Genomic DNA, 22417 nt, shown 5'->3' with positions numbered 1-22417 from the left:
AGGTAGGACAGTTGTTTCAGAACATTACTTTCGTGGATTGGCTGGAAACTAAATTCCTTTAATGTTTGGACAGGGGTGTAGAAATTTGCATGAGCAGGGGTGATTCCCAATACATTATCAAAAAGATTACCAGCTTCAGAAAAATGAAGGTTAAAATTGTCAACTATTTTTTTGGGATCTGAAAAATATTCCCCATTTCGGTTAAGCTCAACGGGCAGATATTCTGTTTTGGATGCCTTTTCAATACATTTGATTGTTTTCCAGAAAATCCTGGCATTTCCATGTGATTAGAAGAGAGTGGAGGAAAAGTAGGAATTTTTTGCAAGCCTGATTTTTTTGACGCATCTATTCCTTAAAATCCTGTATTCTAGCCAGTCATTGACCAAATTACTTTTCTGAGCACATGCCCAAGCCTTGTCCCTAGTTTTCATCAGCTTTGTAATCAAAGGATCAAACCATGGTGGGCGGTTGCCTTTAGTTTTAAATCTAACCAACGGAGCATGTTTGTTAATAATTTGGAGAAACGTGCACCTGAAGGTCTCCCAAGCCGTAGTCAGGTTGGGGATATCGCAGACCTTGTCAATATCTGAGTGAAGCACATCATTAGTAAATGCCTAAGTGCTGAAGTGTCTCATAGAGTGCTTCTCAACCAATTTAGGGGGGGCTTTGGGTCTGGCTGATGATCTCACCCCAAAAATGAAGGAGTGATCACTAAGGTTATTACCCAGAACACCAGTCAGTGCGAAATTGTGAGGGGCATTTGTCAATAGGACGTCAAGCAGAGATGACTGTCCTGGATTTTTTAGGTTGGGTCTTGTGGGAACATTCATTAATTGAAACAGGTTAAATTCATCTGCAAAATTTGTGGCCATGGCCGGCAGGTTTAGCCAATTCCAATTTAGATCACCCACTAAAACGATTTCACCTTTAGGGAGGCCCCCAAAAAGCTCTCTCAGTGCAAATGCAGCTTCAACATGCTTCCGACTAGGCGGTCTATAGCAACACACTACCAATATCTGTTGATTATTTGGGAGAGTTATTCTGAGAGCCAAACCTTCCAAGCAACATTTTTTAAACAAGGAGTGAGCTGGTGAACATGCAATAGTGTTACGGACATAGATGCCAATTCCACCTCCTTTCGATCCTCGGTCAAGCCGAAAAAGGTTGTAGTTGTCAATCGTAATCTGCAAGTCATTGACGGCAGGAGTGAGAAATGTTTCTGTTAGGCAAAAAATGTCCGGGTCAAGATTTGCCACTTCTAGTTTTAGTTGACTTAATTTAATCACAAGCCCTCTGATGTTCACATGTAGAAAACCAAGACCTTTCCTGCCAGAAAAATATACAGAATTATACGAGTTCTTTACATTTGGGCCAGGATGAAGCTCAATACCACCCAGAATAAGAAAAGTAGAATTAATAGTTTGCACAAGTATTTTCTGTGAAAGGATGAAGAGCGGCAAACCTTGGACGAATAGCAGCAGCTCGCAGATGGTGTTATTTTTAAGAGCAGAATGAAGTTTGGAAGGAATGCTGGTGAAGTAATGGGACAAAGATAGGGTTTAAAACGGATACAATGATGGAGTGTAGAAGTGTCTATAAGCTGTTTCATTTGCAGGTGTAGTGGCAAATCGAGCAACAAATATGCATGCAAAGTAACGAGGGTAGCGGTTTGTAGAGTTGAGTGTGGCACTAGATATGGCCGGGAGGGACAGCAGTATGGTACACAGCAGGAGAATTGCCATCTTTAACATATCCGGGGTACACACAGATTAACACACAAGTGGAAAAGAAAAAATATATATACTTGTAGGGCAAGCGCGAGAAAACGTCTTGCCGCACTCGTCACACATGCACAGCTTCTTGTCCATGTGCTAGGGTTGAACAGCCCCACACCCCCCCAGACAGGGACAGCAGATTTTTGGCTGTTGTGGGCTCGGCTGAACCGCTTGCACCGCCTCCTTTCCCCGCCGCAGGATGGTGCTCGAGCTAGCCCTCCTTGAGCTCAGCCAACGACTGGAATGTCGTTTCTTGGCCTCTCGTGTCTCTGCTGCCCGACCAGATGGCCCCACTGAAGCCCACACAAGGGGACTCTTCATTCACGACCCTTGGCCGTCTCGAACGATCTTCGTGAAGTTTTCCAGGATGGAGCGCACATTGTCCTTGAGCCGCTTGTTACAACGACTGCAGCAGCGCCTCCTTGCTCTGGGGCAGCGCCCGCGACATCTCGGGGCAGCCGCAGTGGAGAGAGCGCGACTCTCTCTCAGGGCAGCAGCGGAGAGAGCACGGCCTTGCCTCAGGGCAGCAGTGGACAGAGCACACACTAGGCCGCTACAATAACTGGAAGCCTACGGTCTTACTTAGTTTTTCCCGCCGGGTAAAGCTCACCTTACCCGGTGAAGCACGAGGCCGTTACGGTAACTGAAAGCCTACGGCCTTACCTAGTTACGCCCGCCGGGAAAATGCTCGCAACCACGAAAACACAAAATAAGCGACACCGTTACACCACAGTAGCAAATCACTACTGGATAATCAAATGGCCGCAACCACAAAAATACCACCCACTAACAAAAAACACAACAGCAGGCATAATAACCATAAAAAAAACAACCACTGCACCTCTCACGCCGACTCTTCCAACCTTGAGAGGCAGGACAGGGAACATCGTAGATTCCATGGAATACAACGCAGAAGTCCCTCTCGTCGCGGCTATGAAGTTATGAAGCTGCTGAACTACATTTGCTGAGGGTGGCCTCTAAATGAAAATTCAGAATAGTTGACTTTTCGGGCAATGGGTCCTTACAACACACAAGTATTATAATCACGTCTCACTCTCACACGGCTCACTCACACACACACACGAAAAGGAACAGATCGATCCCAATCCCCAAGGTCACGAATGAGAAAGAACTTAAGTACCTCGGTATACCTCGGTAAATGGAGACCAATAACGATTTTGTATGTATGATCCCGAGCTTGTTCGCTAGGATTCTGACAGCGAGGCCTGGAACAGGCCTGTCCTCTGAATGCTCGACAACGTGGATTCCCAGCTGCACCAGGCTGCTCGGAACATCTTAAGGTGTTGCAAGGCCTTATGAAGCATGTAAAGATAACGCGCAAGTCGCTTGCAGTGTAGTTCGTTGACGTAGCAAAGGCGTTTGATTCCGTGTCCCATGCCCACATCTTGTGGGGTTCTGAGGTACATGACAGTCGATGAGCACATGGTTGGCGTCATTCAAAACGCCGATGAGAATGCCACGACATAATTTGAGATCAAAGGGGTCTGGACACCAGCACCAGACATCAACAAAGCTGGTGTGAAGCAGGGCGACGCCATGTCATCCCTGATATTTAACCTATGGACCCGCTATAAATATACGGAGTTGGATATTCAATTGAATCCAACAGTTACTTCACTCGCGTATGCCGATGATCTGGTGCTAGTGAGTAAATTCTGAGGAAATGGCCACAAATATCGGCATCCAGGAATCCTTATGCAAATTAACTGGGCTAGTTGTTCAAGCCACGAAAACTCCATGGCTTTATGCTTACTCCAACGAAAGACTCGTACACAGTCAACAATTGTAGGCCATGGAGTGTCTGTGATGCAACGCTCCACTTGATGAGGCTGTAAAATACCTGGGTGTAAACATCAGTCCATGGACAGGTATTTTAAAATCCAGGTATGGCAGTGCAATTGAAGGACTGGATGTCCAAGATTGATGAAGCTCCACTTAAACTTGCGCAGAAAGTGGATGTACAGGCACACTCCGTTTAGCGCTACTGCGTACAGCACTGATTCGTTATAGAGCTATTTGTTTCTCAGGCAAATTTTTATTGTAACAAAATATATACGGTGTTTATTACAAAAAAAAAACATTACATACTTAACGTTCAGTAAATTTAAATAAGGATGAAAAGCCGTGCTTGAGTTAGCACGGTGGAGGCTCTCGTCCAAATCCTGTTCAGTATTAGCGCCCTTTCACGCTCTCCAACCTCAGGAAATGAGCGAGCACTATCATAGTCGAGTTGGCGCGTTGTTCGCTCTCCGCCAATGAGCGCTTCCCTCTAAAACCGGGGTGGGTTGGGGGCCCTGGAAGCCAAGTCACAGATTGGACTGCGCCACTGGGCGGAAGCTGCAACTCCCATCTTGTCTCCCAGCGCTGCCAAGTTCACCATATCGGGGTCGCACCATGCACTGGTGAGTAGACTGTTAATGTTATTTCAATTTTTTGCACCATTAACAGTATTTATAAGTCGTGTTTAGCATCCATAATATTGTTCCAATAACCAAATGAACCTCTAATGTGTTGGTCGAACTCTTTGGTGCTTTTGGTAAAGTCACTTAGAAATAAAGTAAAACAAATCACGTCGGTTTGATTGCAACACAAGTGGGAGAGAGAACTGCTGTGGCAAGAGGTTATATAGGTAAGAAGGGGGGAGGGGCAAGGGGGGAGAGAGAGAGGGGGGGTAAGGGGAGGGGAGCGCTGCGTGAGCGCGAGGAGCGGGGACGTGAGGCTGGGGGGGGGGGGGAGTGGGTGGGGCTGGAAGTGGGAGACCGAGAAAGCTGGGGATGCGGGGGGAAATTAACTCGTAAAAATAGACTAGTACCCGGCAGATATGATAGACACAACCACAAACCAGTTACGGATTTACCTGGTTAATAATATCCTTCCAATTAATGCTCAATTTTTATCCATCTTCTCGGTTGAAGTTATGTCTATGTTTATAAATCTGGATGGCTTCATGAACAAACCTTTGATAGTAGCCAGAAGGTTTGCAGAGTACCTTGGTCTCGGAAAAAACAATATCATGCGAGTCCACAGCGTTATAGCAATGGTCAGCCACGGCAGAGGTATTGTTTCTGCCGTGTTTCAGATCTGCCTTGTGTTTGCGGACACGGTCCGATACTTGTCGTTTCGTTTCCCCAATGTAACTGCTACTGCAGGTACAACTCAGTTTGTAAACTCCAGAATACTGCATGTCAGGAATGACATCCTTCACAGATGGGATTAGATTACGGATTTTGTGTACTGTATTGAATCGGACCTGCATTTTGTGTTTGTTTAAGATTTTGGAAATCTTTTTGATAACACCTGCTGTGTATGGTAACATGATGGTTTTGATCGCCTTCTCAGGGGATTCTCCATGGTTGGAGAAACAGCTTTGCGAATAATGCGGTCCGAGCACCCATTCATCTTGAGGGCCTGGTGTACGTGTTCCAGTTCACTGGCTATGTGGTGTTGGTCGGAAATGCAGTGGGCCCTATGGTGTATTGTTTTGATGAGGGAATTCTTCTGTGCCGGATAGTGGTGGGAATCAGGTTTCAGATAGGAATCTGTGTATATGGCTTTCCTGTAGACAGTGTCCCAACGAGCCGTCAGGTCTCTTCTCAAACAAAACATCCAGGAATGGTAGCTTACCATCCTTCTCAACTTCCATAGTGAATTTGATGGATGGGTGTATGGAATTTATGTGGTTGAGAAAGTGGTTCAAAGCTGGCAGGCCATGTGGCCAAATGACGAAAGTGTCATCTACATATCTCTTCCAGGAGGAAGGACGTAGGGTGGATGTCTGGATGGCATCTGTTTCAAATTTCTCCATGAAAACATCCGCTATCACTGGTGATAAGGTGGAACACATGGTGTACCTTCATTTTGTTTGTAGAAAGTATCATTCCAGGTGAAGTAATTGTTGGTAAGGCAGTGCCTAATCAGAGTAGGTACATCAGGATTCAGTCCATGTTGGACTAAGTCTTAAATTCTTGCTAAGGTGTCAGGTACAGGAACCTTGGTGAACAGAGGAACTACATCAAAGCTGACGAGCAAATCATCTGGGGACAATGAAATGCCCTTGATTAGAGAGACCAAGTGAGCTGAGTTACATACTGCTGAGGTAGTCTTGCCTGTAAGGTATCAGACAGAAAATGGGCCAGTTTGTAGGTAGGTGAGTTGGTAGTGGAAACGATGGGCGAAGTAGAGTGCCTTCTTTATAGCTTTTTGGAAGACCATAAAATCTGGGTGGTCTAGTAGCAGAAGGTTTTAGGGAGAGCCGTTTGAATGGTTCGATTAGAGAAGTTGAACTGGTAATGATATTGTTGTTTTTTGTAGCCAGGCGGTTGGTAGGATATTTGTTGATTTTGGTGTAACTGCCATAATTCAGAAGGTCTTGGATTTTGTTGTTGTATGTGGTTTTATCCATGATGACAGTTGCATTTCCCTTGTCGGCTGAGAAGATGACTATGTCATCTCTCTTTTTCAATTTGGCGAGTTCAGAGCGCTCGTCTTTGCTGATGTTACTAATGGGTTTCTTAGCATTAAAACCAAAAAATATTGCTGCGGTTTTCCCACCTGATGATGATTGCTTGTGTTGCAATCAAAACCTCGTGATTTGTTTTATTTTAATTTATTTCTAACTACGTGACTTTATCGAAAGAACCAATGAGTATGGATTCCTGCAGTCACGAAAGCTTCAAATCAAGAGCATTGGTCGTAGGTGCTAAATTACAATGTCAGAAACACATCTCCATAGGGCCTATGCTATGACCCCGTTTCTAGCGCCCATTCACCAAGCGCTTTCCAGGAACACATCTCCCGTGCTAAACAGGGTATGCCTGTACCCCCCAGATTCATCTACCCAGCAGATCGATCATTGATATTAGAAATCCTCTACTCTCCTCACGCTATATCAGGAGATTAGAAATGGGGTAAACCGACTGTTACACCTTTCTGCCTCCACCTGTGATGGGGTTTTGGACTCTCGGACCTGAGACGGAGGTCTAGGCATTATTAAACTAGAGAGAATAATCCCATCGGTTAATTTGAGGTGTAAAAAAAATCCTCGGACGAGGTCACCCGCAATATCGTGTCCACTCAAGGTGGTGAGGATTCCAGACCCGTGGGTATGGGCCAGGAGAAGACACAAATGCCATATCCCAATATGAGCTAAGAGGGGTGGAATTTCAAGGCACCAAAAAACCCCATTTTGTCGATACCATGCGACTGGAGGCAGCGTGAAGCTTTGAAGATGGTGTGAAAGACCAGTTGAAGGTATAGGTACTGTGAACTTTGCAGTGGATAAAGTCAGTAATGCGTGGCTTCAGAGTGCCACTACATCGCTGCATTAGAACTGCGGAGTAATATATACCCAATAAGAGAGAGCCTGAAGGGAGGCAGGGAAGGAGCACTGCGGTCCTGTAGGAAATGCTCGCGCCAACTTGAATCCCTTTCGCACATACTTGGACAGTGTCCAGCGGTCCAGAAAGCCAGGAATGCACTCCGCAATAAAATGTGACACCTTGGCAGTAGAAGCGGTGGAAATGGGTTGGTCGATCTAAAAGGAGCCCTATTTGAGAACTGATAAAGGTGATCTATGGGAAACTTGATCTGGTTTTTGCCAGAGGTGACCACACACTCGTAATTGATGTGACTGTCAGGTTCGAGCTCTCGCGTAGCTTCTTGGCTGAAGCCGCATCTGACAAAGTTGCATATTGTTGTCCTTTTCGAGAGCAGGTCATGGAGCTTACCAAAACCGAGCATCAATTTTTATATATTCCCAGTGGGGGAAAGAGGAAGGTGGCATCTTGGGAACAATGGAGTTCTCACCTCCATTGGATTTACAGGCTCACAAATAACCGCGGCAAAGTTATGCCAAGGGTGCGTCTTGTCTCCACTCGTGTTTGTGATTTTCATGGGGAGGATATCAAGGTGCAGCCGAGGTAGGGAGAGTATCCAGTACGGGGGGCATGGAGGCGTCGTCGTTGCTTTTTGCAGATGACGTCACTTTGTTTAGATATCATTTGTGTTAGCCAGGTCGCTTCTGAGCAATTAGTAAATAACAGTGGGCTTTGCCTGGTAGGATGGGAATGGTTTCGTTTAATTTGTATGTGTTTAGGTGATTTGTTTACCTATCTTGTACTTTGTACTCCTATCGTGTTTGTGTGTACTGTGTATTGTTGGTGTAACGTTATGACCCTCGTGCCCCTACTGGACATCTGTGAAGAGAGCTTTATAGCTTATCGGATTCCTCCTGCCATGTAAATAAACATTCGGATTCTGAGATATAATCGGTACTATGAGCCCTTACCATCCCACAGCATGGAGCACGCACAGCCTCTGACACCAATTGAAAACAACCTGCTGTGTAGATAGGAGGCTTCTTGATCCTCATATCCAAGCGGTGTAGATATCTCCACAGCCAATCGATTAACCCAGAGCTATAAGTGACTAGTGGTGCAGCTAACTGGTTAGTCATTTGCAATTAATTTCGAGCCGTTGAAGATTTCTTGGTAGCGTCTTTACCCTTCCGATATATTCCTCACTGACTAACTGCTCCCCCGCATGTCTGCCAATCTCCACTGTGCGGTCCCCATGTGCACCACTCACAAAGGGCTTGACAAATCAAAACTACTCCCGCTCACCGATCACGCACGCTCCCTCTCCCACGTGTGTCTTCATGTGATTCTTCAGGGTCGATGATTGCCTGAAGTCCCTCTCGCACACAGGGCACTTGTGCGGCTTCTCTCCCGTGTGCGTCTTCATGTGGCTCCTCAGGGATGCGGTGTAGACGAAGTCCTTGCCACACGCCGAGCACTTGTGCGGCCTCTCTCCCGTGTGCGTCAGCATGTGGGTCTTGAGGTCTGCGCGATGCACGAAGTCCTTCTCGCACACCGAGCACTTGTGCGGCCTCGCCCCCGTGTGGCTCATCACGTGGATCCTCAGGACTGCGTACTGTTTGAAGGCCTTGCCGCACGCCGAGCACTTGTGCGGCCTCTCCCCCGTGTGGTTCATCATGTGAGTCTTCAGTTCCGACGGGCGGAAGAACCCTCTCTGGCACACGGAGCAGCGGTGGCTCCACTCCCCCGTGTGGCTCTTCACGTGCCTCCTGAGCTGCGTCGACTCGTTGAACCCCTTGCCGCACACGGGGCACCGGTGCGGGCTCTCGCCTGTGTGCATCGCCATGTGGCCCCTGATGGCCGACGGGCGACTGAAGCCCTTGCCGCACACCAGGCACCGGTGCGCCTTCTCACCGGTGTGCGAGGCCGCGTGGTCCTTAAGGTGGGACAGGCGGCCGAAGCCCTTCCCGCACACGGTGCACACGTGGGGCCTCTCGCCCGTGTGGATCATCGCGTGGACCTTCAGCGCGAACGGGCGCCCGAAGCCCTTCCCGCACACGGTGCACATGTGGGGCCACTCGCCCGTGTGGATCATCTCGTGGTTCCTCAGCTGCGTCTCCTTGGCAAACCCCTTCCCGCACACCGAGCACTCGTGCGGGCAGTCGCCCCTGTGGACCCTCATGTGGTTCTTGAGGTTGGACACGGCGACAAATGCCCTCTGGCACACGCAGCACTTGTGCGGCTTCTCTCCCGCGTGGCTCATCGCGTGGTTCCTGAGGTCCGACGGGCGGACGAAGCTCTTGCCGCACACCGAGCAGCCGTGCAATCTCGTTCTGGCGCGGGTCGCGGTGGCGGTGGCGGTTGTCCCGGTGGATTTTTTCGCATGGGAGAGCGTTTCCGGGGCACCGTCCACGATCATCCCTGTCACACAAACGTTCAGACCGTTGTTGTTTTTTTTTTCCCACACCGAGTGGCGTCACGCCGTGAGACGGAAGAATCCGTTTGGATGCCCCCCCCTCCTCCTCGCAGAGTTGACATGAGAGAAAGGCCCATGGAAGCAGTTATCACCAAACCTCTGATCTAGCACGTGGAAAGGCGAAGCACTTTCCCCACCTGCCCTGCCACGTGAGAGTAACGTTTTTTTCCTGATGGTAAATCCAATATTTACATTACCAAAGATGTAGTGGGACCAAATTAATTGTTGTAGACCCACATTTTAACCCCATGAACTGCTGTTGTTTGATGCAGTCATTGGTGAGGAGGCTGTGAACATCAACCTACGACACTTAAACTAAATTAAACCATTTTTTTAATTTTACCAGGTAAGGCCACAATAAGTGACCTGCCTATCACAAGTGATAGCGCAACGAAGTGGCTTATCATCATGTGGATAATACATAGCTACCAAATACTTTCAACGTGTGACGTTCATTCTAGATGTGGAGGGACGAAGCAGAGGACCGGGTTAAAAATCCATGCAACCACAGAGAGAGACACGCAAACTCAAAATATACAGCAGGTATCAGTGTCGGGATCAAACCCACAACCTCATGTATATCAGGCGAGGGAGTTAACATTTCTAAGTCACCACAGCACCCCCAACAATACACATGGAGCTCCCTTGTACACTTATCACTTAAGTCCTCCAAAGCCATCTCCATCTCTCCACCACGTCGACAGCTTGGAGAGGCCTCTGTACCAGACCTCACCCCTCACAGCGACCAAGATCCATCGGAATTCCCTCCCCTCCCCTCCCTCACCGTCACCATCGTCGTCGTCGCCCACCTCCACTTCGATCTCCGCCACGCCTGACGATCCAAAACAATCCCCCCGTGACTCTCCAGGTCTCACAGATGAACCGTCGCCAGCCAGCGGATCTTGAGGGTCGACCTCCACAATGTGCAGGTCCCTTCCTTCGACCTCCCGCGTCTCTCGTTTGACCTGAAGTTCTCGGCCATCCTCCTCTCCGGCACGCACGTCCGCCCCTTCGGCCGAGAGATGAAACATCACAGGCGAACAATGAACAGGTTATATACCTACGGGGTACCTTTTTTCTGCCAGAATACAAAAAAAAGATGAAAATAAAAAATAAGAAAATAAAAATAACCCTTTCTGGCAAAAATAAAATTGGAGTTGTGTAAAGATGTTCAAACACCGGCGAGATACCTTTTCGCAAGGCATCAAGTCTGCATTAACCATACATACTCGTGTCGATGCATGTGTAGTGTAATAACGCCGTCTGTTGTCCAGCAATGGCAACTGCGGTGGCCGAGCAGTACACACGCCGGTGAGCATATACGCGGGTGTGTCGCCAGGGCGGAGGAACTGGGGCAAGGGTCAGGCAGGACCCCATCTGGAAGCCCCTGGAACCCGCTCGTGAGTTTGAGAAAGGAGGCGTGGCCAGGGCAGAGCCAGGCCGTGGTGGAGAGTTTGGAATCTGATTGATTGATTGCTTCTGTGGACAGGTGTCTTTTATACAGGTAACAAGCTGAGATTAGGAGCACTCCCTTTAAGAGTGTGCTCCTAATCTCAGCTTGTTACCTGTATAAAAGACACCTGGAAGCCAGAAATCTTTCTGATTGAGAGGGGGTCAAATACCTATTTCTCTCATTAAAATGCAAATCAATTTATAACATTTTTGACATGCTTTTCTGGATTTTGTTGTTGTTATTCTGTCACTCACTGTTCAAATAAACCTACCAATAAAATTATAGACCGATCATTTCTTTGTCAGTGGGCAAACGTACAAAATCAGCAGGGGATCAAATACTTTTTTCCCTCACTGTACGTACATGTGTGTACGTACGTGTGTGTACGTGCACACGTAGTACGTCATCAAAACAGAGCCGAAAGAAAAGCTAAAAGTGAAATAACTTTTATTGGTACCGAGGCTCGCGCCGACAAGACCACACGGGAAGGTTGTGGTGTGGCACAGCTTTTGGCGCCATCTGTCGAAGAGTGGCGGCGGTCGTGTCGCTACGGTTATCTGCGGTGAGTAAACAACTTCATTAAAATTGCACAACGGCACTCCTAGTTCTATGACTCTCTCTAAATGTACACGTGTTTGTATTTGTTTAACTTCATTTGCAACACCGTACGTATTCAACCGTGCTATTTGAAGGTGGGGGAGGGGGGAAGGACAACAAACTAAAGCACAAACCACAAGCAGTTCTAAAGAAGTTAGTTTTCAATGTTAGCATATTGGTTTAGTGTATATTAGTGTAGTGTATACTAGTGTAGTGTATAGAAGTGTAGTATATAGTAGTGGTGTGTAGTAGTCTATAGGGTATTAGTTTGTTGTATTGCATATAGTGTAGTGTATAGAAGTGTAGTATTTAGTAGTGGTGTGTAGTAGTGTATAGGGTAGTAATTTATTGTATTGTATATAGAGTAGTGAATATAGTAGTGTAGTGTGTAGTAGTGTATAGGGTAGTAGTGTAGTACATAGTAGTCTATAATAGTGGTGTGTAGAAGTGTAGTGTGTAGTAGTGTAGTGTGTAAATCTTGACTAAAAGCTTTTGTGACTGCAGTTCTCCTGCTGTATTTTTTCACCTGATGACGATTGCTTGTGTTGCGATCGAAACGTCGCGATATTTTTAAAATTATTTTTCTATCTACGTGGCTTTACCGAAAGACCCAAAGAGTCGTATAGTGTGTAGTAGTGTGTAGTAGTATCGTTTGCAGTAGTGATTAGTAGTGTATAGGTTAGTACTGTAGTGTAGTATATAGTAGTGTATAGTATTGTAGTGTGTAGTAGTATCGTCTACAAGTGTGTAGTAGTGTATAGGGTAGTAGTGTAGTGTAGTATTGTAGCGTGTAGTATTGTAGTGTGTAGTAGTGTATACGGTGATGAATGGGGACAACCCACCCACTCCACCGCACTAACCCACCCACCCTCACCCTGCGACTTGCAGTCATCTCAGAAACGGGGAAAAAGACTGGGCGGGGAAGGGGGGTGTTAAGAGGAACATTTCATGTCGATCTGTCAAACGAGTCGGCTCACAGGGCACATGGGCGGTCTCTGCTGGGGTGGGGGAGACAAATTCTCACCGTGGTCGTCGCCGCCGCTCTCCTCCCCCTGCGTCTCCACTTTCACTGCCAGCCAGATCCTACTGCCAGCCTCTCCGTCGTCGTCTTCTTCTCGCTTAATGAATGACTCCATGGGCGGAAAAGGGGGCTCTTCACCACCACCACCTCCTCTACCACCTCGTCGTCGTCCGTCCCAAGGAAGAGGAGGCAGTATGGGGGTTTTCCTGCTGCTGCTCCTGCTGCTCACCGAGAGATGGCAGAGCGAGAGAATAAACAGCGAATCTTGACTTATAGCTTTCGTGACTGCAGGAATTCATGTTCTTTGGGTCTTTCGGTAAAGTGACGTCAATAGGTTCAAAGAAAATAACAAAAAACTACGACATTTCGATCGCAACACAAGCGGTCGTCATCAGGAAAAGGGGGTTAGCCTCTAAAGGGAAACTGTTTATAGAGGTTTAAAATGGGCATAGCCCGAGTGTCAGCAGCATGGACGGGGCAGCTGATGTTAATGCGAGTGATGTTAATGCGAGTGATGTTAATGCGAGTGGTGTTAATGGGAGTGATGTTAATGCGAGTGGTTTTAATGCGAGCGATGTTAATGCGAGCGGTGTTAATGTGAGTGATGTTAATGCGAGTGGTGTTAATGCGAGTGATGTTAATGTGAGTGATGTTAATGTGAGTGGTGTTAATGTGAGTGGTGTTAATGTGAGTGATGTTAATGTGAGTGGTGTTAATGCGAGTGGTGTTAATGTGAGTGGTGTTAATGTGAGTGATGTTAATGGGAGTGATGTTAATGTGAGTGGTGTTAATGCGAGCGATGTTAATGCGAGCGGTGTTAATGTGAGTGATGTTAATGCGAGTGATGTTAATGTGAGTGATGTTAATGTAAGTGATGTTAATGCGAGTGATGTTAATGTGATGTTAATGCGAGTGGTGTTAATGCGAGTGATGTTAATGTAAGTGATGTTAATGCGAGTGGTGTTAATGTGAGTGATGTTAATGCGAGTGATGTTAATGCGAGTGGTGTTAATGTGAGTGATGTTAATGTAAGTGATGTTAATGTGAGTGGTGTTAATGCGAGTGATGTTAATGCGAGTGGTGTTAATGCGAGTGATGTTAATGTGAGTGATGTTAATGTGAGTGATGTTAATGCGAGTGGTGTTAATGCGAGTGATGTTAATGCGAGCGGTGTTAATGCGAGCGGTGTTAATGCGAGCGATGTTAATGCGAGCGATGTTAATGCGAGCGGTGTTAATGTGAGTGGTGTTAATGTTAGTGGTGTTAATGTGAATGGTGTTAATGCGAGTGGTGTTAATGCGAGCGATGTTAATGTGAGTGGTGTTAATGCGAGTGGCGTTAATGCGAGTGGTGTTAATGCGAGTGGTGTTAATGCGAGTGGTGTTAATGCGAGTGATGTTAATGCGAGTGATGTTAATGCGAGTGGTGTTAATGCGAGCGGCGTTAATGCGAGTGGTGTTAATGCGAGCGGTGTTAATGTGAGTGGTGTTAATGCGAGTGGTGTTAATGTGAGTGGTGTTAATGTGAGTGGTGTTAATGCGAGTGGTGTTAATGCGAGTGATGTTAATGCCAGTGGTGTTAATGTGAGTGGCGTTAATGTGAGTGATGTTAATGTGAGTGGTGTTAATGTGAGTGGTGTTAATGCGAGTGGTGTTAATGCGAGTGATGTTAATGCGAGCGGTGTTAATGCGAGTGATGTTAATGCGAGTGATGTTAATGCGAGTGATGTTAATGTGAATGGTGTTAATACGAGTGGTGTTAATGTGAGTGGTGTTAATGCGAGTGGTGTTAATGCGAGTGATGTTATTGCGAGTGATGTTGATGCGAGTGGTGTTAATGCGAGTGGTGTTAATGCGAGTGGTGTTAATGCGAGTGGTGTTAATGCGAGTGGTGTTAATGTGAGTGATGTTAATGCCAGCGGTGTTAATGTGAGTGGCGTTAATGTGAGTTTTGTTAATGTGAGTGGCGTTAATGTGAATGGTGTTAATGCGAGTGGTGTTAATGCGAGTGGTGTTAATGCGAGTGATGTTAATGCGAGTGGTGTTAATGCGAGTGGTGTTAATGCGAGTGGTGTTAATGCGAGTGGTGTTAATGTTAGTGGTGTTAATGCGAGCGATGTTAATGTGAGTGGTGTTAATGTGCGTGATGTTAATGCGAGTGGTGTTAATGCGAGTGGTGTTAATGCGAGCGGTGTTAATGTTAGTGGTGTTAATGCGAGTGGTGTTAATGCGAGTGATGTTAATGCGAGTGGTGTTAATGCGAGTGGTGTTAATGCGAGTGATGTTAATGCGAGTGGTGTTAATGCGAGTGGTGTTAATGTTAGTGGTGTTAATGCGGGTGGTGTTAATGCGAGTGGTGTTAATGCGAGTGGTGTTAATGCGAGTGGTGTTAATGCGAGTGGTGTTAATGTGAGTGGTGTTAATGTGAGTGATGTTGATGCGAGCGATGTTAATGTGAGCGGTGTTAATGCGAGCGGTGTTAATGCGAGTGATGTTAATGCGAGTGGTGTTAATGCGAGTGGTGTTAATGTGAGTGGTGTTAATGTGAGTGATGTTAATGAGAGTGATGTTAATGCGAGTGGTGTTAATGTGAGTGATGTTAATGTGAGTGATGTTAATGTGAGTGGTGTTAATGTGAATGGTGTTAATATGCGTGATGTTAATGTGAGTGGTGTTAATGTGAGTGATGTTAATGTGAGTGATGTTAATGTGAATGGTGTTAATGTGCGTGATGTTAATGTGCGTGATGTTAATTCGAGTGGTGTTAATGCGAGTGATGTTGATGTGAGTGATGTTAATGCGAGCGATGTTAATGTGAGTGATGTTAATGTGAGGGGTGTTAATGTGAGTGGTGTTAATGCGAGTGGTGTTAATGCGAGTGGTGTTAATGCGAGTGGTGTTAATGCGAGTGGTGTTAATGCGAGTGGCGTTAATGTGAATGGTGTTAATGCGAGTGGTGTTAATGCGAGTGATGTTAATGCGAGTGGTGTTAATGTGAGTGGTGGTACTCGTAGAGGGACACGACGGCACTGGTAGTGGGTTTCCGGAACCAGCATAGTGGAGCGGAGGGGTGGGGGCCCTGGAACCAGCATTGGACCCGTGGTGGCGCGGCCCTGGAACCAGAATAGCACCCGTGGTATTGGTTGATGGGTGTTTCGAAGCGAGACGCGGGAGGCGAGATGGAGGATGAGTAGCGGCACTTAAATGGTTCAGCTTTGACGATGGCTAGGGGGGATGTTAACTACCTCTCTATATATGCAGGAGGTCGTGGGTTCGATGCCACGGCCTGACGATGCCTGCTGCTATATATTTGGAGTTTGCGTCTCTCTCCGGGTCCTCCGGTTTTGCCACTTCCACTTTTAGAATCACGCGTTTAGAGTTTTTTGCTGCTTTAAAGCTTTCGTCACCGCACGGATTCACATTTTTGGTTCTTTCGGTAAAGTCACGTAGAAGGGAAACAATAAAATAATAAAAATATAAAACAATAAAAAATCTCCCGACGTTTCGACTGCAACACAAGCAATCATCAGGTGTGAAAACCAAAGCAAGAAAATTTGAAAAAAGTGGCGTTTTTTTACGTTATCTCAGTCAGTCGACCCGTGGCACCTGCTGGGTCTGCCCCGTGACCTTCTGCCAGCGGGCGTTCGACACTTCACGTGGCCTCAATGTGCACATAGCCTGGCACAAGCGTCGTGGTGACGTCAACGCCACTTAGTGGCGAATGGCGCTTGTTGTGTGTGTGTGTACGTAAGTACATGTGTGTGTCAGTCCATGTGTGTGTGTCTTAGTCGATATGTGTCTTTGTAAGTCCACGTGTGTATGTGTAGGTCAATGTGTGTGTGAGTCAATGTATGTGAGTGTGTGAGTCGATGTGTGTGTGTGTAACTCCATGTGTGTGTGTCTAAAGTCGATGTTTGTGTGAGTCCATATGTGTGTGCGTCTCAGTCGATGTGTTTCTATGTGTGTGGGTCGATGTTTGTGTGTCAGTCCAAGTGTGCTTGTCAGTCCATTTGTGTGCGTATCAGTCGCTGTGTGTGTGTGTTAGTCCATGTGTGTGTTAGTGGATGTGTGTGCATGGCTCCATCTGAGTGTGTAAGTCAATGTGCGTTTGTGTGTCTGTGTGTCAGTCGATGTGTGTGTGTACGTCGATGTGTATGCGTTTGTCAGTCCATATGTGTGTCTTAGTCGATATGTGTGTGTAAGTACGTGTCTGTTTACGTCAATGTGTGTGAGTCCACGTATGTCTGTGTGTGAGTCGATATGTGTGTGTGTGTCAGTCCATGTGCATGTGTGTTAGTCGCTGTATGTGCGTGCCTCCATGTTAGTGTAAGTCCATTTCTTTGCGTGTCTGTAGGTCCATGTGTGCGTGTTAGTCCATGTGTGTGCTTTATTGACCTGGTCAAGGCCTATGATACCATCAGTAGGCCTGGGCTCTGGGTTGTTCTTCATGCTTTCCGAGTCCCTGACCCACTGCTCACGATCCTTAAGAACCTTCATGATGGTGAGCGGCCCCGCGTCAAACTACGTGGCCGTGAGTCAGAACCATTCCCTCTACACCTTGGGGTGCGACAGGGATGTCCTCTGGCTCCCACATTATTTTACATATATTTGGACCACGTCATTCGTGAAGCCTTTAATGGCTGTACCGGAAGAATTCCCATCTGCTACAGATACAATGGGAGGCTGATCGATGCCCGGGTGCGGTCAAGGGATGGCTCCCTATTGCTCAACCACGTTATGTATGCCGATGATCTGGTAATTGCTCTTGACTCGGAGGAGTAGGAGGTGCTGCTGCTGAACCTGGAGCTTGCCACCAAGACGTGGGGCCTTACCATCAGCCCCACCAAAACTAAGCACCTGCCTGGGTATTTTGTACCATCGGACACTCCACCCTCACAACTCCAAATTGGTGATAGGGCAGTTGTGGAGAGAGTGGAGAGTTTCCCATACCTTGGCAGTGTGCTCATGACCGGCTCCGGTTTAACAGCAAAGGTCTCACTCCCAATCAGTCGAGCGGCATTATATTTTCATCGGTTGAGTAATGCTGTGTGGAAGCTACCTGGTCTATCACTCCGCACGAAGCTTCAGGTCTTCTCGGCCACGGTCATTCCCTCCCTTCTCTATGCTTGCGAAACGTGAACCCCCCTAATGGAACATCTTCACTGGTTAAACACATTTAGGCTGGCCTGTCTATGATACATCCTGGGTTTAACCATGCTGGATTGTGTGAGGAGCTCACAAATCCTTGAAATATGTGGACAAAGTCCCATCGGTGAGCTCCTCCGGCAGCCAAGGCTGCGCTGGCTGGCTCATGTAGCCCGCATGCCCAGCCACCGCATGCCTAAACAGCTTTTGTTCGGCTGGATAGAGGGGGCTAAACGGGCGCGGCACGGGCAGGAGAAGAGATGGAGTGATGTGGTACAGGAGGACATGGAGCTGATTGGACTTGCCGACGACTGGTACCAGCGGTGTCAAGTATGGCCTTGGTGGAGGAGGCTCGTGAAGGACGCTACTGGGCAGTTGGAGGCAGTTGCCCTCCAACAACAACGGAGGGCGGAGGAGCGACGCTCACAACAATGAGCAGAGCGCCGGGTGGCTAAAGCACAGCAAGTTGGCATAGTAGGGGGCACAGGTGGTGCATCAGCCAGTCATCTCTGTCGACCCGGTAGCACCTGCTGGGTCTGCCCCGTGACCTACTGCCAGCGGGCGTTCGACACTTCACGTGGCCTCAAGGTGCACATGGCCTGGCACAAGCGTCGTGGTGACGTCACCGCCACTTAGTGGTGAATGGCGGTTGTTGTTGTGTGTAAGTCGATGTGTGTGAGTCTATGTGTGTGCGAGCCGATATGTGTGTGTAACTCCATGTGTGTGTGTCTCAAGTCGATGTCTGTGTGTGTGAGTCCATATGTGTGTGTATGCGTGTAAGTCGATGTGTTTCTATGTGTGTGGGTCGATGTCTGTGTGTAAGTCCACATGTGTGTCTGCCTTTTTCGCCGGGTACTTACCACTAGTATGTTATAAAGGAGCCCTACATTAAAAAATATACATTTTAACTTGCACAGTAAAGTAATTGTATTTTTTCATTTCCTATACAGCCAGATAATACGACAAATCGCTAACCTCAAACACCCAGTCGTTCATAAAAGTTGAAGGCAGTCTAGAACTATAGTAATAGAGCAAGTACAGAATCACTGAACCGGAATTTATAGCTTGAAAGCATTTAACGCGGGGCCCCTTGAAGGTGCGGGGCCCATAAGCATGATACTTTTGCCACTAGGATAATCCGGCACTGGTAGTCATGCATCTTGCATAATCAACCAACCTCTCGCCTCCCAAAAAATGTTAGATTGCAGGTGTGAGCCACCGTACCGTACATCTAATAACTATATTCTTAGCTCTTTCGGTAAAGTCACGTTGAAGGGAAACAATAAAATAATAATATATATAAAACTATAAATATATATTTTATTGTTTCCCTTCAACGTGACTTTACCGGAAGAGCTAAGAATATGAATTACTGCAGTCACGAAAGCTTTAAATCAAAATCTAATAACTATTTACTATCTTCTTGGTTCTTTCGGTAAAGTCACGTAGAATGGAAATAAAATAATAAAAATAAAACATAATAAAATTCTCACGACATTTCGGCCACAACACAAGTAGCCTTCTTCAGGTGAAGGAACAGAACTGTCGGGACGACAGAGCTTCAATGAACGCTGCTAAGATTCGCAGCGTTTTATAAGCTAGGTGGGAGAAGTAAAGCGCCTTGACAAAGGAGTTTACATATCAAACAGGAGAATTTAGCATTGAAATAGCTGTGTTAAAGTGTTGGATCAGCAGGGTGTTAAAGTCAGAAATTAGCATGAAACTGGGAGATTAGCATGATGTTAATGTGAGGGATTAGCATGTGACTGGTCACGGAAATAGCTATGTTAAAGTCAAAGTTTACAAATCAACCGAGGCATTTAGTATATGGACGCTAAAGGACTGCAACTACCCAACTGTCATGCAATAAACCGATATGAAAAACTAAGTATAAACTACATCAATATATTGTTAATGCTCACCCCGAGCCCTCAATACTCTGATAGTGCGCTGTTTTTTGAGTTTCACGCCCTTTGGCGTCTTCTGGTCCAACACCAATGGAGACTAGTCTCTAAGAAAAGCTGTCTCGGGTGTGGACCAATCAAATTCAAGGACAGTGCATATTATTATCAGAGTTGTCTTTTTTGTTTGCATTTTGACTGCTTGTGTTGTGGTTATTGCAAACATGATGCCTTGAATAAAGGTGTCAGTTTTTGTGCCAGTTAAAAGGGTAAAACCTATTTCTATACATCAATATAATAAATGTACTCAATATATTCTTCAATAAGTTAAGCTATTAACATAAAGTAACTGGGCATACACTACACTATATAATGAATACCATATAGTAAACTAATAAAAAACTAAAATATAAACTACATCAAAATATAAACTACATCAATGTTATCAATAAACTCTATATACTCTCCAATCAGCTGAGCTACTAACAATATGTCGTTATACATTACAATGCCATATGGCGAAAAAATGGGTGGCGGTTTTTTCTTTTCAACGTTAGCACCACGGAAAGCGACGAGCTTTGTTCAGACGGACGAGTCCGTCCATGCTCGGAACGGAGGAGGGGGGAGAAACAGCCACGATGCGCTGCTCTGTCCTGTGTTGCGCTACAACCATGCCATAAACTAGACTACTATACATTGCAATATTATACCTTCCAATCTAAACTACATTGTATAATATCGTATACACAGCCCAATGTAAGCTCTAACATTATGCATTATATTGATATGTCTACAACTAAACTTTTTTCTACATTACACGACTATACACCGTAATATACACTGCCATAGACAAACCCACCCTTGAATTATACAATGCGTTACTATACACTACCCTATACTTTAGACTGTAAAATATTAGACTTGTAATATTACACTATGTATTATTCTACCAACCCTACTGTATACCACACTGCTGTATATTCACTATACAATTACGATACTATATATTGCCTTATGAATTATGTTAAACATTACAATGTTATACTATTTATTATTATACAACATGCTATAAACCATACCATTGACCGTCGTGTGCAAGGTATTAAGAGGCAGTGCCAGGGAATGGACTGCGGTCTGAAAGTCACCCTAAAATACAATCAATTAAGAACCGAAATGGTTTATAACATCTTTCCATTCCAGGTGAAGTATGTGTTGGTTAAGCAATGTCTCACCAGGGGGGGGTACATCAGTATGCAGTCCTTGATGAACCAGGTCTTCAATGATAGCGATGGTGTCAGGTACCGGGACTTTGGTGAACAAGGACACCACATCAAAACTGACAAGCAGGTCGTCTGGGGACAGGGAAATGCCTTTGATTGTCGATACCAGGTGAGTAGAATTTAGTACCGCAGAGGTGGTTTTTCCAGTGAAAGGTCGCAGTATATCAGCAAGAAAACGTGCAAGTTTATAGGTGGGGGAGTTGATAGTAGAGACGATGGGACGAAGGGGTGTATCTTCTTTGTGTATCTTTGGAAGGCCAGATAATCTTGGTGGTCTGGCAGCAGAGGGTTTCAACGAGAACTGTTTGGTCTCATCAATTAATGCTGTTGAATCAGAGATGATTTTGTTCGTTTTGGTAACCAGGCTGTTGGTGGGATCTCTTTTTATTTTTGTATAGCTGTCATCGTTGAGTAGTTTTTGAATTTTGTTGTTATATTCTGTTTTGTCCATGATGACAGTGGCATTGCCCTTGTCGGCTGAGAGGACGACAATATCATCTCTCTTTTTTAATTGAGATAATTCAAAACGTTCGTCTTTGCTGATGTTGCTGAGTGGCAACTTAGCGTTTTTGAGGGTTGCAGCGATTTCAGATCTTGCTACGTCTGCAGAGATGTGACTCAAGCCCTTGAGTGCAACGTCGACATGGACAATGATATCATTAACCGGTAAGTGTCTCGGTGTGACAGCAAAGTTTAGACCTTTAGCTAAAACGGATTTCAGACCATCAGAAATGGAACTGTTACTGCGATTAATTACGACTTTGTTGACGTCTATCTTTTCGGTGTGTGGATCCGATTTTTTGTTGGAGAGGTGATTGAATTTGGAAATCAAATTGTCCCTACATTTGGTCGACATAGTGGCAGCCGAAGAGGTAGTCATATTGATAATAAAGGTTTTTGGGTTAGATCGCGTTTATTTACTACCACGCGATCTAACCCAAAAACCTTTATTATGAATAATATTGGTCGCGAAAGCCTACATGTTAAACTGAGGTAGTCATATTGTCTACATGTTCCTAATCCGATGTAGAAATTGTTGCTGTCAATGTTAAGTGTGATTTGTAGAGTGTCTTGTCTAACTGAGTTCGGTGCGTGTAAGTCTGATTTTTTCCGAGATAAGAGCGAAGCTAGTTCTAGCTAGAATTCGTTTTGCATTGAGAGAAGTTGCAGCAGCAGAGGTTAGTGTAAATGCGGTTGCTATTACCTTAGAGTCGCGGCATCTCTTCAGAAAGGTGAGAGACTCGATTAGTTGAGCCTTCTTATCCCGGAGTCTGTTGAATGATCTTAAGGTTGTGTGGAATCCCTCCCCGTAGAGGCAGTTAAATTTCGATTTAAAGCTTTCGTGACTGCAAGGATTCATCTTCTTTGGTTCTTTTGGTAAAGTCACGTAGAATGAGAATAAAATAATAAATTGATAAAATAAAATAACACAAT

General features: G+C 45.8%; 1 protein-coding gene across 1 annotated transcript; it reads right to left on the bottom strand.

Annotated features, from left to right (window-relative positions):
• Positions 1-3811: 3811 nt before the first annotated feature.
• On the bottom strand, positions 3812-15752 carry LOC116957629 (uncharacterized). Its single transcript, XM_076057151.1, has 4 exons — positions 15666-15752; positions 12662-12879; positions 10372-10596; positions 3812-9532 (listed from the first exon to the last, which is right to left on the bottom strand). Exons 2-4 carry the CDS (start codon positions 12771-12773, stop codon positions 8403-8405), a joined length of 1467 nt encoding a protein of 488 aa, XP_075913266.1. The 5' UTR covers positions 12774-12879; positions 15666-15752; the 3' UTR covers positions 3812-8402.
• Between the last annotated feature and the right edge of the window lie 6665 nt (positions 15753-22417).

Source organism: Petromyzon marinus, chromosome 79 (genome assembly GCF_048934315.1).
Source record: "Petromyzon marinus isolate PM22_M1 ecotype Great Lakes invasive population chromosome 79, UKy_Petmar_22M1.pri1.0, whole genome shotgun sequence".
NCBI lineage: Eukaryota > Metazoa > Chordata > Hyperoartia > Petromyzontiformes > Petromyzontidae > Petromyzon > Petromyzon marinus.
Note: the sequence above shows the minus strand (reverse complement) of the source record. Positions and strands in the feature narration are given on the sequence as shown.